This window comes from Pseudopipra pipra, chromosome 6, assembly GCF_036250125.1.
Source record: "Pseudopipra pipra isolate bDixPip1 chromosome 6, bDixPip1.hap1, whole genome shotgun sequence".
NCBI lineage: Eukaryota > Metazoa > Chordata > Aves > Passeriformes > Pipridae > Pseudopipra > Pseudopipra pipra.
In genome coordinates, this window is record NC_087554.1 from 11,900,804 (window position 1) to 11,914,606 (window position 13,803).

General features: G+C 41.1%; 1 protein-coding gene across 2 annotated transcripts in view; it reads left to right on the forward strand.

The window, feature by feature from the left end:
* The window catches only part of SCUBE2 (signal peptide, CUB domain and EGF like domain containing 2), a 44,060-nt gene that overhangs the window by 20,666 nt on the left and 9,591 nt on the right, over positions 1-13,803 (forward strand). For both annotated transcript variants that reach the window (XM_064657362.1, XM_064657363.1), the window contains 7 exons: positions 282-404; positions 885-1,001; positions 1,621-1,707; positions 2,445-2,549; positions 3,779-3,934; positions 4,295-4,498; positions 13,128-13,295. In XM_064657362.1, coding sequence (XP_064513432.1) covers positions 282-404; positions 885-1,001; positions 1,621-1,707; positions 2,445-2,549; positions 3,779-3,934; positions 4,295-4,498; positions 13,128-13,295 — 960 coding nt within the window. The remainder of the gene's footprint in view (positions 1-281; positions 405-884; positions 1,002-1,620; positions 1,708-2,444; positions 2,550-3,778; positions 3,935-4,294; positions 4,499-13,127; positions 13,296-13,803) is intronic.

Consider the following 13,803-nt stretch of genomic DNA (forward strand, 5'->3'; position numbering starts at 1 on the left):
GAGTTAATTTGCTATCATACTGCTGAGGCTGGATATTGTTTAATTATGAGGTTTGAGGACACAATCAACATTTCCCTTCCACCAACATTTGGTCTATTTTGAAATTTATCAAAGGATTTCCAGGAAGACAAACTAGTTCAAGGTGGGTGTCCAGACAGCATTCCTAAAGTCTTTTTCAAACTCTACTAAGCAGTGTTTGTGTACATGTTTACCTAGCGGAGTCAGAATACAGAACTTTTGGAAGAGTTCTTTTTGTAACTATTTTTACCTTTCCTCTGTAGATATTAATGAATGTAGCATCAACAACGGTGGTTGCCAACAGCTGTGTGTGAACACGCAGGGAGACTATGAATGCCTGTGTCACTCTAACTACAAGTTACACTGGAACAAAAAGGATTGTGTTGGTAAGGTGTCTAGTGAATGCATTTCTACTCCTGATGTGTGTGATGGCCATATGGTTACAGTCAAATCCAATGGTCTGTCCAGTTAAGTGGTATGAGTCATTGTTCCCGGTATTCCGCTTTGCTTTGTAGCAAGGCATGATGGTAATGATGTTGAAACTCATAAAAACAAGTGAAAAACCAACCCCAAAAACAGGAGATACTTTGAGGGATTTCGATGCTTTCTTTCCTGTGCTTTTTGTCTAGCTCATTCTTCTATTTCCTTTGGTTTCTCTGCATGAGAAGGTTCGCTCATGATAAAGGAAATTGCTTATGTGATGTCATCTGCCAGTGATGTTATTTCGCTTTGATTTTCTGCCTAAGCAGCGTATTAATTGCATGGGTGCTCTCAGGTACCAGCTACAAAAGCAGCTGCTTGTCAATTTATTAGCAGGGTGTAGGTAGATGTTTTAATTCTGTGAGTATTTGTTTTATCTTATTTAGAGACAAAAGGTCCCTTGCCTGATAATATGTCACCCAAGGTATTGCTGCACTGCATTAAGAGTGGTGGGAGTGATAGATGCTTTTTAAGCTGCTCTCCGGATGTCCAGGTGTTTTCTGGTAAGTCAAAACTAACAAAAACAAGCATGTGATTCTGTAGAGAGTGTAAGTGGGGCAAATATCCTGTGTCATGGAAGCCCCAAGAAGGAGACAATCAGCAGGAATCTTTCCTCTTTCACTACAGATAATAAAGGGCTACATCCCTGACAGTGTCCCAGGAAAGCCCCTCTTTCCTTGTCTTTTATAACCACTCTACCCTCAGATTCCCTTCTCATGACAACTGTCTTTTTGAAGCTGGGGAGGACAGGGCAGAATTCTCCGTGCTCCCTGGGCCATTCCTTAATTGGCTGTGAGAGCCACTGCTGAATGGGGCGAAGGCATTCCAGCCCTGCGTGGGGTCTGGGATTTTGCCTGTGCAGCCCCTCCATCCCATAGGACGTGGCATGGGGACTCAGCTGGTGCTTGTGGGACAGATGCTGTTTTTCTTCCTGAACCTTTTAAATGGCTTGGAAAAAGACAAGCTCTAATGTAGAGTATTTTATGAACAACATTGTTAAAAAAGGTGAGGATGATGATGACACCGATCAATAAATTAAATATATCTTTCATACTACAGGAGTCTTCAGTCTGTGCACTGTGCCTATGCCTTTACTCTCTATCTCTCTGGTCTGTCTGTTAGGAACACAAGATGCCTACACCCTCACCTGTGGCAGGTCATCTCAGCTTAAGAAAAAGCAGCAAAATACAAATGCTTCCAGCTGGCTGGGTAATCACAACATTTACTGTTGCATGGTTTGACTGATTTATTTTCGGTGATAACTGTGAAATAAAGGTGTTTCTGTTGACTTCCTATTTTCACTCTCTGTTATGCTCCGTCTGTTTTTATTTCCTTATCCTCATGATTGTCGTTCATGATTGCAGCAGAAAAATTCCCCTTGTGCTGCTTCAATCAGCATCACTCAAACTGAGACTTAAAAATAAGGAAAGAGGGAAAGATCAGTAGTGAAATAAACAGCCAGACCAGGAGTGTCATGCCTCTTTTTAATTATCCAGACTGGACAGTGTTTGTAAGACACAATATGTTTAGAATGAGCTGTTGGACGGTAAAATTTAGAAAACATTTACAGCTAAACAGATAAGAGGTGCTATTTTTATATTGACATAAACTATTTGCTGAACTGGTCTGGAGTATCTCCTTTGATTGCAGCTAACCCTTATTTGATTTACCCAATAGCAGATCTGAACTTGTTCTCATTTTTCTTCTGCTTCTCTTTTTACTTTTTTAAAAATAAAATTCACCACATTTTCTTCCAATTGAAGTTGTGAACCAGCTTCACAGCAGGAGGGATATGGCATCTCTTTAGGTTTTCTGTGATGACTACTTTTTCACTTTATATCAGCATATTTTTTGATGTCATCATTACAATGATGTGACATTAGGCTTATCTACATTTTCTATTCCTTTTTTTTTTTAAAATAACATGTCATTGTTTCTTCCTGAAGATGCTTCAGCCATCAAGATAAGCGTAACCTTTAAATTAAATGAAGGAAAATGTAGTTTGAAAAAGACTGAGATGTTTCAAGAAGGTCTGGAACAGATGATACCAGGTATGAAAATAAAAATGCAGGTAAGCAGGTTAGAGCCATAGCTCAGGGGTTATCAATGCTTTCCAGATATGAAGTACACCATAAGCAAGGCATAGAGGACTACAGGCTTTCTGCTCTTCACTGACCTCATGAAATCACAGTCCTTCCCAGCCATGATTCTTGCAGTAGTTATTTCAGATCACAGGACTTCCTTGTGGCATCCCTGCAGTCTTGCTAGGAAAGCCCTTCTCCTTTTTTGTTGTAACGCTGGTAATAAATTCTCAGTAAAATCAAATTCTTTTCATTCTTTTACTTTCTTCCTTTTCTTTTTATCTTTCTATCTGTCCCTTCTCACCTGCTTCTTACTGTCTGATGCCTCATTGAAGAATCTCCTGACCTTTTATGCTGACTGTATTGTCAAAGGGTTATTCTTCTTTTCCCTTGTTTTCCTTTTATACTTCAGCAGCCCTAGATGGACACAGTGAGGTCAGCTCTTCCATCTGTTCCAAATCAGAAAGTACAGTCTGCGAATTTACAAAGTGAGCAGAGAATGAGGAGAAGTACATATAAAAAAGTGAAATCAAATAAATGGAGCTGGGAAAAGGAGTCATTAAACAATATGATGAATCGGTGTCTGATTGTTTGTCCGCAGCAGAGTAACAGTGAGGAACTACCCTAGATGCTCAGTGAAGAGTTATGTACCCCAGAACCAAAGCTTATTCTGGGTGTTTTCTTTAACTAAATATTATTTCCTCATTGAAGCCGTGAAAATGGTCTCCAAATGTCTTGTGTACGCAACCACTACTTAATTTAAACACCATTATAAGCTAATGTGTTATTCACATTCTTCATATGTGTACAAAATTTCTTCCTTTGAGTAGCCTGCCTGACGCAGGCAGTGTCATGGTTTTAAGATGCTTTGCATAGTGCAAAGGCAATTCCTTAGAACCTGGTAGCAAAGCCCAGGGGATGTGGTTTGAGCACTGCAGCCAAGCTCCCATCCTAGTGATGATTCAGACGGGCTGCAGTGCCCCAGTCTCAGCCTGGCAGCACATCTGTAGGTGTACAGGAGTCACAATTCTATGTTAGGGTGTGCCAGTAGAAAAACTGGCCAAACTTTATATACTGGCATGTGGAGGTCTTTGTTTCCTCTTCTTTAACTCTTCATGATGACATATTTGCTGAGCACTGGTGAATGTTCAATAACATAGCCGGCCAAGCTTCTGCATCCTTTAATTTTGTTCATACAGAGAGACATAATTCAGTAATGGAGAGCTTCCACTATGTAAACCTAACATGCAGCTCTGGCAAGAAAGTCCATGGACCCCTCAGTAGACTGACAGCGACTAGAGAAATTGTTATCACTGCGGACTTTGAGCTTGAAACAAGCCGGAAGGAGGTGACAGGTTGGTTGGAAAATAATCCAAGGTGCGGTTTGAAGCTTCTTGCTGTTTGCTCCTTAATTTGCGTATTTTTTCACTTCTATCTGTATGCAAAATGGTAACAAAAAGTATCTCCTGTTTTGAAAATTAATGGTTCGGAAAGAGTGACGGATGGGGATAGTTTCAAAGATTTAAGGTCTGCCCATGGATTGAAGTCTTGCAGTCTGATTAATTTTCTTTCAGCCTCGTGGTGTAGTCCTTAAGGATTTCAGACTTGTGCACAGAAGTGATTTCTCAGTGATTTGCACTGGTTGGTGTTTTGGATTGGGTGGGTTTTTTTGTGCACGGTCACTTATAGCAGCTTTCACCCTTGATGCTTTTCAGACACATGTGATGTGCGCTGTGCTCGGAAGAAGACTGAAAAGAGGTTCCGCAAAACCATTCGAACCTTGCGGAAAACAGTCAGCAGGGACCAGTTCCGCATCCGTGTCTCTGGCATGGACCACGAAGTGGCCAGAAAGTCTCTCAGGCCCTCAGAGCCACAGCAGTCCTGTGGTGTAGGACAGATGCAGCTGGGTAACAGATGTGGTAAGTTATGTGTGAATTAGGAACAAACCATCCACGTGCGTTTTACTGTTTTGCTCAGGTGTGGTGAGCTTGGAGGGATCATGGGATGCTTGTCCAGGAGAGAGGAGGGCTGTGTGTGAAGTGGAGGTTACTGTTAGTGCTACTGAGATGTCTCTCTATGTGTTTATTGTTGGCAATTGCTGTGTTACAGACTAGAATAAGGGTTCAGTGCATTGCACCTTGTTATAGCTGATGTACAGCCTGCAATAAGCTCAAAGGTAGAAATCGTGGGAATAAAGTCAGGCACCAATGGCCTTGACATCAACAGTGTTATTTTTAAGACTACATTTAATATTCAGTGTAACACTGTGTTTCTGAACTTGTGCAGGTTTCATCTCTCCCTTGTCCTAAAGAAAAGGCTGTGCAGAATATGATACAGTCTCGTTGGCTTTGCCCCTTAAGCTCTGAGCCCCAGAGAATCTTCATGACTGAGTTATAAATTCATGGGGAATAGGGGTTTTATAGGCCAGTCCTGAGAAAAGTCTTAATTATCATGGCACTGGAGGGCACCACCATAATGCTGTCCATAATAAATGCTTCCAAAGCACAAAAGTTAAGGAGAGGGGTCAGATGTTACGTCTTAACAGGGGCTAACAACCATGACAGCTAATTCAGGCTGCATGGGGTAGGCAGCATGTAGGTGGATTGTCGATCAGCAAGCCTTTAAAATGCTTGTCAGATTGAATTAGTACGTCTTCCAGCAGCAACACATTTGGCCTAAGAATAGATTTTCCAATCCAGTTTTGCTCACTCTAGAAAAACTTGGATTTGTAGAACAGAAAAATTGTTTAAAACATCTGTGCAAGCAAGCAGGGAATTAATCAGGAATTCTGTCGGAAAAAGCTGGAAGTTTTCTTTTCCATTTTTTTTTTTTCTTGTAACATTGCAATAAGTCTGAAAAACTTTGGAAAGTTCACCAAGATGAGTTTATGTGGGTGTTTTCAAGCTATTGTGTTGGATGCTGGAGGGAGACTTTGAAAAAATCTGTCTCAGTCCATCGTACAGAGCACAGTATGACTGAAGAAGTTTGTGTTTTCATCTGGAAAAAACAGCAATGAGTAAGCTAAAAATACTGCAGGTAGAGAAGGCAATGTGAGTTACGAATAGAAGTTGGAACACCAAAGAAACACAATTTTTTTTAGGTAGCTGCAGAACCAGTTTAATGTCTCAGTACAAGTGAGAAGCATACGTGGCATTTCTGTGCCTTTAGAGAGAAAGGAAGCTTTTGGGGAATGCCTGCCTGGAAAACTGGTGTGGTGAGCACAATAGCCTGATTATGGTTAAAGCAGAGTCACTGAGCATATGAAGACAAATGTTTTAAAGAACAGCTTGCAAAAGTTGGGCCTCTTCTGTTGCTGAATTGGTGCCACGGTTTACTCTGGATATCTTAAGAGGTGCTGCTCTGAGCAGTGAAATGAGTGTAAGATCCTCTGTGGGTCTTGTGCTTTATGGTTCGATTTGTTCATGCCAAACAAGGTGCAATCACTAAATCCTCTTCCGTTCTTCAGCTGAAGTATTCAGACCATATCCTTGGGTATATTTGCTGTGATCAAACAGGAGATGGAGTTTGCACTACAACCTTTCACTTGCAGGGGTGCTGAGAAGGTTTCTCTCCTTCCACTTGCATGTTCCCTGCTTATTTATGTTAAATGTACAGAAAATTAGTGCCTTTGAAACTTCTCTGCATCACTTGTCAGATTGCTGGGAGCTGGACAGACGGTTCACTAGTTGCTGAGAGGACACAAAAGTCCCCACAGAGGCCGTATTGTTACGTACGCCTCATTTCCTTAGAAAAAGCTGATTGTCCCAGGCTGTATGGTCAAGGCAGGACTGGGGGCTGGTGCTGCTGCCTGGGATGCCAGTCAGAATGAGCTGAGAAATAGACTGGGGAGAAGAGAATGGAGTAGGAACAGTGTGTAGAAGGGGAAGAAGCTTGCTCAGGGACGTGTGTGGAAGAGTCAGGGTGGGGTTTTTTATTTTGATCTGATTGTTTTGCAGAGCTGCTTGAGAACTTCTGGACAGGATTGAGGCCCTGCTTACCTAGATATGCTGATGGTTCTGGGGAGAAAGGGACTATACAGCAAGAGATACTAGGTCAGCAGATGGATTCAGTGCAGGTGGTGGATGTAGTCTCTAGACAGGCAGAAGACTTTGGCAAAGAGATTTTGCTCAGTCTGGCTGGAGGAGCAGGAAGCAGTGAGGGAACAAAGTAAGTCACAGGGACTTACAAGTCTTCTGTGATGCAGTTAATGAGTAAAATGCGGGTTTTAGTTCACCGTTTTCAAATACTTGGGAGTATGGCTAGGTTAGATAAGGTTTATTTATTTATTCAGACAGTCTAGTGCTGGTGCTCTTCCTGTGGTAGACTTATCCTGGCACAGCACTGTCTGAAACATTATTTATATTTGAGCAGCGTAAGAGGGAAATTCCAGCACCTGCTCTGACAGCTTTTGTGTAGGATAACTGGCCTGCAGTTGCAGCAGCAAACTAAACTTCATTTGGTTTCACGCTTCTGGAGAGGTAGTACTATTCCTGATTTTCTTGTCTTAACTCCCACTGTCTGTGGCAGGGCACAGCACAGAAGGAAAGCTTTAGAAATGCACCAGGAGCAGATTAGATGTGATTTCCAAAGTATTTTGTCACTCTTAATGTGCTGGATGGTTGTGCATGTGTGTCTGCTGTTCTTTAAACAGTTATTGATGGTAAAAGGGAATTCACTGCTGATTGCAGGCATAGTGTATTTTATTTCAAGTTTGCTGTTCAATGTATGGTTCTGTTTGGGATTTCCTAGTGCTTTAGAGGTTCAAGTGTTGCATTTGTCTGCCTTATGTGCGAGTTCTGTGTCAATAAGTAATTGTATTCAGCATTGATTAATTAAAGTTGATTAATTCCATGAAGTCCTGTGCTTCCAAGGAGCAACCAGTGGTAGGTCTCTAATAATGGATATCACAGGAAAAACATATAGAAATATAGAACTTTCATCAACCTTCCCAGAGAACTGGATTCTCATAGAAGAAGTGCGATCTTTCCACACTGAAGTAAATTTTCAGGTAAAGAAATGCATATTTGAATGACAGTGCTTCAAGACTGCATGTGAACTATCTGAGGATGCTGGAAACGCTATGTGCTTCCTTGAGATGAGATTTGTCTTGGGGAGAATGCAGTTTCACTCACTAGCCTGGCTACAAGTATCCATTCTCTAGTATGAGCTAGACTTTAGACAGATTTAACAACCAAAGGACCAGCTGTTTAAATACTAACAATTCTTTATCAGAAACTGGTTTACCAAAAACCTCCATATTGGAAGATAATAAGTTCATATCTGTTGGGATCCTTTTGCCCTCAGGGACTTTCCACTGAGGAAGAAACAACAAGCAATTTAGCTGCTTTTCTGTTGCTTAAAACTCTGATCCTATGGAGTTGAAAGTACACCTTGCCTGTTCCATTTGATTTTTTTTTCGTATTAGACACGCCAGTGGTTTAAGAGATGGAAAGAGGCAATGAGAATTACCATTTCCTGAAAATGCTGCATAAAATGACATGTGAGCATGTCCTTGCTCCACAGTAGCTGCAAAGTGGGTTCTTCCAAAGAACTGTCACTTCAGAGAAGAGCAAGCATGGGCAGCACTGGCATAGGCACTGCTCTGATGTAAACCATGGGCAGCTTCATCTTGCATGGGAGGTGTCAATGCTTTTCCTTGCTCAGCATTCAGCAGTTTTGCCCCCTGCAAATAAAGTATTAACTTATCATCCAAAGTGACATTTTGAAGTTTAGATGTGGTATGGCACTGGCATTGTAAAAGTATGAGAGGGAGATTTAAATAGAAAAGCAAAATGCTGCCTTCCTTTGCACTTGTTATAATTAATAGTCATGTTACACAGCAGAGAACTGTGCTGCCTTTCTTTTTTTTTTTTTTTTTTTTAGAATTTTTTGAAAATCCAACAAGAAAAAATGAACTATCAAATGGGGAGAAAGGGTGCTATTTTTCTGCTAACCTGCCTGCTCTGACAGTTATAGATTTAAGGCATAAATCCTCAGAATGCATAACCCTCTCATGTGACCTAAATGTGTGAACTGCTAAAACACAATAACTTAAAGGATGCCGCTTCAGAATCAATTTGCATCCCTTTTTGGTGATTTTCCTTATAAAGTCAAGGCATCATTCTTAAGAAAATGGTGAATTGGTGGATCATGACCTCCTTTATGAGGTTCACCTTCTCAGCCCCTGAGATACTACAGCGTTTGTCTATAGGAGCAAATGCTCAAAGGCTAATGTGTTGAAAAGAGGGGAAGAGCCTTTAAATGTCTTTGTAACTGTTAATCCTGGTTCCCTGTGGGCCCCTCTCTTCCCCCCCCTCCTTTTCTTCTTGTTTTTGCATCAGAAAACCTTTCACTTTTTTTTTTCTTTAAAACAGCTGCATGAGACTCTAGACCAGGTTTTTAATGGGTATTGAAGATAAACAAAGACAGTGGCTGCAGAAATGAAGTCTACTGGAGGCAATTGGTTCTTTTGTTCATTTGGAGAAAAACAATCAGGTTTCTGAAAAAAGAGCAAAGCCAGCCAGTGGAATTGTGTTTTAATGTCATTATTTGCAAATCTTCAGATCTAGTTTTGACTGGGTATTTCCCATGTGTCGGGTGGGACCGTGCAGTTTTGTGAAATGAAGCTCATAAACTTCTTTTTTGTTTCATTTAAACTGATGTCAGTAAAGGTTGAACTTCTTAGAGGTGTTTCTTGTGGATTTTTTTTTTTTTTTTTTTTTTTTTTTTTTAAGAGAAGGTTCATCCTAGCTTTATGCACAGTCCTATGGATTTCTGGGAGATTATTTCTGTGTTGAAATAATGGCCCTATAATTAATGTTACTATAATTGAATCTAACACTAAATCTATTTGTTATGCTAAATTGGGCCCTGGTGAATGCTGTGAGCTTCCAAACAGGCTTTCCACATTACCCCTGCTCTGTACTCCAGTGTTACTAGATGAGTGGCCTTTATTTGAAACATTTCTAGGTGGAACATGAGGAAGAACTTGGAGCATTTTACAGGGAATGTGTTTGTGGATCAAATTGTCTGGACACTTTTACCACTCTGAAAAGTTTGGCTTGATGTGGTCATGTGAAGAAACTGATATATTTGAGAGCCTGAGGCATTAAAACTTGGACATCACTTGGAGTAATTCTAATATTTGCATTGAATAATGAATATTTGTTAGACTGTAAATAGCTAAATTTGTATCTGGGTGTATTAACCTCTTTTCTCATATCCACATAGGATCTATCAAAGCCTGAAGTGTTTGGTGTGTCTCAGAAGAAAGATATGCTGCTTCATAAGCCAGTCACCCCTATTGTAAAAGCAATTAGTGTTCCCCTCACCTGCTCTGTCTTGGAAGGCCCCTCCACACGCTGGGGCTCTGATAGTGATAAGCAGTGATTTTGGGGCAGAGGGTGGCCAGTTGGGGTGGTGGTGTCCTGTGATCCCAAACCATGTGGGCACACAGAGCAAGCCTGTTGCTCATCCAGCTGGGTCTTCTCTCAGCCTGTTTCTTCTCCAGCAAGATGCTGTTGCCCAAGCAGATATTCTTCATTTTAATCTGCAGTTTGTACTGAAAGAGCTGAGGAGATGTTACATGGCCTTTAATGTTGGGGCAGCCTGTCCTGTGTCCTCCTACTTGATCCTTTTCTCTCTGCAAGCTAGTGCATGGCTGTAACCACCACACTGTACACAGCTTTTTCAGCTGGTTTTGAACACCCTATTACAGTGGTGGTGGTGGCTAGTTAGCCTTTTTTTTTTAACACAATTTTCTTTCTGTTGTTGACACCTTTTAGGAAAATCAAAAGAAAATATTTGGTTTGATTGGTTCAGATCTAATTGAGAAGTTTTGTTTGGGCCCATACTGATTTTATACAGTTCCTGTGTTTCACTGTCTCAGCCCTGTGTTTCTTCTGTGGGGATTCTCACAGGCATAGCCCACCATCCTGCTGACCTGCCACTATGCATCCCTGGAACAGTTAGTGCAAGTGGGAAAGTAACTGCACTTGGAGTGTAGCTCCAGAACAGCTTAATTGATCTCAGATTAATATCAGCCTTCTCTCAGTGCACAGAAACTGCTACATTGCAGTTGACCAGATCTAATACTTGTGTGACCATAGTCTTTCTATCACCTTGCACTTTCTCTAGCAATCCAGCAGCTGGCAACCTAATTTGGGTTTGAACCCACAGACACAAAATGTTAGTGTTAGATGTTAGATCTGATATTTTCTTTCTTGTTGTTAGTTGATGTATGTGAGCGTACTATGATGGGGAATGAGAAAGTTGCGTGGTTTATGCCCCAGTAAAACTTAACAAGGATGAGGAAGGACAAATAACTTGTTACTCTTGCCCCAGTTCTCAGAATCCTGGAACCCAAAAATTAGCTGGAGCTCACAGTGTGTCTCAATGTGGAGGTAAGGCACAGAAACAGACCACTGGATGCTTCTGTCCCATCTTTCTCTTCCTCTCAGAGTTCAGTCATGCAGTGCATCTAAAGATGCCCCATTTGGAGGATCTCAGTGATGTCTGAGGAGGTCTTCTTCAGTTTGCTTCCTCAATGCAAATTTTCAGAAAGTAGGCACTTTGCTAAATAATCCTGGAAGATTTAGATTAACTCAGTTTTGTTCCATGGGGAACTCTACAATTTTACAACATGTGGTGTCAAGGCAAGTAAGCTGCAGATAATAAAGTTGTCAAGAGAGATCTGATGGGATAAGTTCTCAAATGTAACATTTCCACATAAGTAGTGGGTTTGATTCCTGCCTGGGACAGGTTTTCTTTGAGTTCTGATAGCTGTCCTACTGTTATGCTGGACTTTGAGCAAGTTCAGGAAACCTGAAGTACAGTTCTAATGTTGAATTTGTATGGTCAATGTAAAGTAACATTCTGTTCAAAACACAGAACAGAGATACTCCCTCTCCCAAGTGTAAAAGAAAAACCCCAAACCACTCCAAACTTGACGTGTGATTAAAATGAATGTAAAAGGACAGGCTAAGGGGAGATAGCAGAGAGCAGATAGTTTCTAGTGAGGCCACTCAGAGCATGGATTTCTCATAGAGTTGTGGAGTTTTTTGAGGGAAGCAGATATGTACTGGTCTTTCCATTGCTCCAGGCTTTCTGAAGTCAGTAGCCACTTCTCAAAATCACCTTTACTAACCTTGATTGTCTTTCCTTGTCGTGGAATTGTAAATAGTGCTCTTTCCTTACCTTATTAGGAGTGCTGCAATGAAAGCCTTAATTCATTCATGTTTGTTGAAGTGCACAAAGTGTACAGAGATGAGTGTTCTGTAGGAATGTTTATAAAATGGAGAAAGGCTTGAAAAGTGTGGGAGCAAATGAATGTGTGTCCTTATGAGGGCAGAAGTGATGTGTGGTGGAAATAGTTAGAACCAAGAGCTAAGACTTCCTCAAAAGCTTTCATTGATAAGCTACAGAGCATTGCTTAACCTGCTGTATTTTATTTTTAAGCTAAAGAGGAACACTGACTCTTCCACGCAGTGTATCAGCCATAAACAAAACTCTTCATCATTGATCATGACCGGTAGTTAATGCCCTGCTTGTTGTTAGTCATATATCCTGAAATGAAGCCAAGGCCAATTTAACTTCCTAACAAAACAGCTATTCACTGAGTGATTTATTGGAGCTATAAACTAAAACTAACAGTTTATTATCGTAACAGGTCTTAAAAGGACAGAATTTTTCAGCACAGCTGAACAACTGCAACAGTGTTTTGTGCCTTTCCAGAGCAGGGTAATTATTAAATACTGGCACTGAAAGCCAGTTCTTTTGTGAAAAGTTTGAAAACCAGAACTTTTCAAAGATACTTATAAATACTGCTGGGCTTGTTAGATAATATTGAGGTGTGTGTTTTAAGTAAAATCAGTCAGATTTAGCGTTCTCCATGTACCACACAGAACACAACAATCCAGTGCACAGATAATTATCTAAGATCCAGTATCAGAGGAATGGCAAGAATATTTCTACTTTAAAAGTCTTTGAGGCATGCATAATGTTTAGTTTAATGAATTTACCCCATTACTTGTGGTGCTCGAGGTTCACACCACAATCTGGTAATGCTAATGGTTATGAAGTATGAATATTCAATAACATTAAGATTAAAATACTTATAGAGATCTGGAAGTACATTTTTGGCCTCTTAGGTTCAGTACTAAATTATTTCACTTGAGAGGAGTCCAAGAGCTCTTTAGCTAGAAAGAGGAGATAGTCAGTATACAATTGCACTGTGCAGATGAGCAGAAAGCACTGGATGGGCCGAGTGTCCAGTGTGGCCTTGCAACAAAGTGTGAAATCCATTCCAGCTCACAGAAGAGCTCACTAGCACCAAAGGTTACCAGTGTCTGTTTCTGTCTGACGCTGTACATTGGATGTATTGAGTTCTGTTAATGCTGTTGCTTGTGTTCAGTTCTGAAACCCTGGTTCCCACTTCCCAAGGAAGGAGGAGAGCAGTTTCACCGTGAGGTTTCAGGTCCTGTGCAGGCTCAGTAACATGCCTTCATCTGTAATGTACAGATTGAAGCAAGTGTGTCCTTCCTCTTCCAGATCAGTGCTCCCCGGGTGAACATTCTCCTGATGGCTTCAAACCGTGTCTGCCGTGCCCCCTTGGGACATACCAGCCTGAAGCTGGGAGAGTATCCTGCTTTCCCTGCGGAGGAGGTCTGACAACAAGACATAGCAGTGCATCCTTGTTTCAGGACTGTGAGGCCAAAGGTAAGGTCGAGATTTATTTGATGAACTGTGTTACTCTGAGGCAAAAGTAACTGGCACTGCTCCAAGCAGGGCATTCAGAGAAGGGTCTTTCTCCTTTCAAGGATCAGTCCTTCCATCAGTCTCAGAGCTGGTTGGCCTGGCTTGGCTTCAGGGAAGCTCAGTAAAGCCTCAATTCTTTCTGTAACTGATTTTTACACAAGACCTTAGAAAGGGTTGGGAGATTACCTAAGTTGATCAGTGAAGCTGTTGATCTGTGAAGAGTCATATAAAGGAACAAAAGGAAGAAAAAGTCTCAAGACTTTCTGGGTTCTAAGTGCAGCAGCAACACAAAAATGTAAAGAAGGCGATTTCAGTCGTGGTGGATAAGTAAAAAAATATTTTCTTCATGTTTATAATGGGAAACTGGCCTGTGTGCCTTGGGCTAAACCTAAAAAGTGAGCATTCAGCTTAACCCTGTGGCACCTCAGACAACCCTCTAAATTTGATCACAGTGGAGCTGACATGCGAT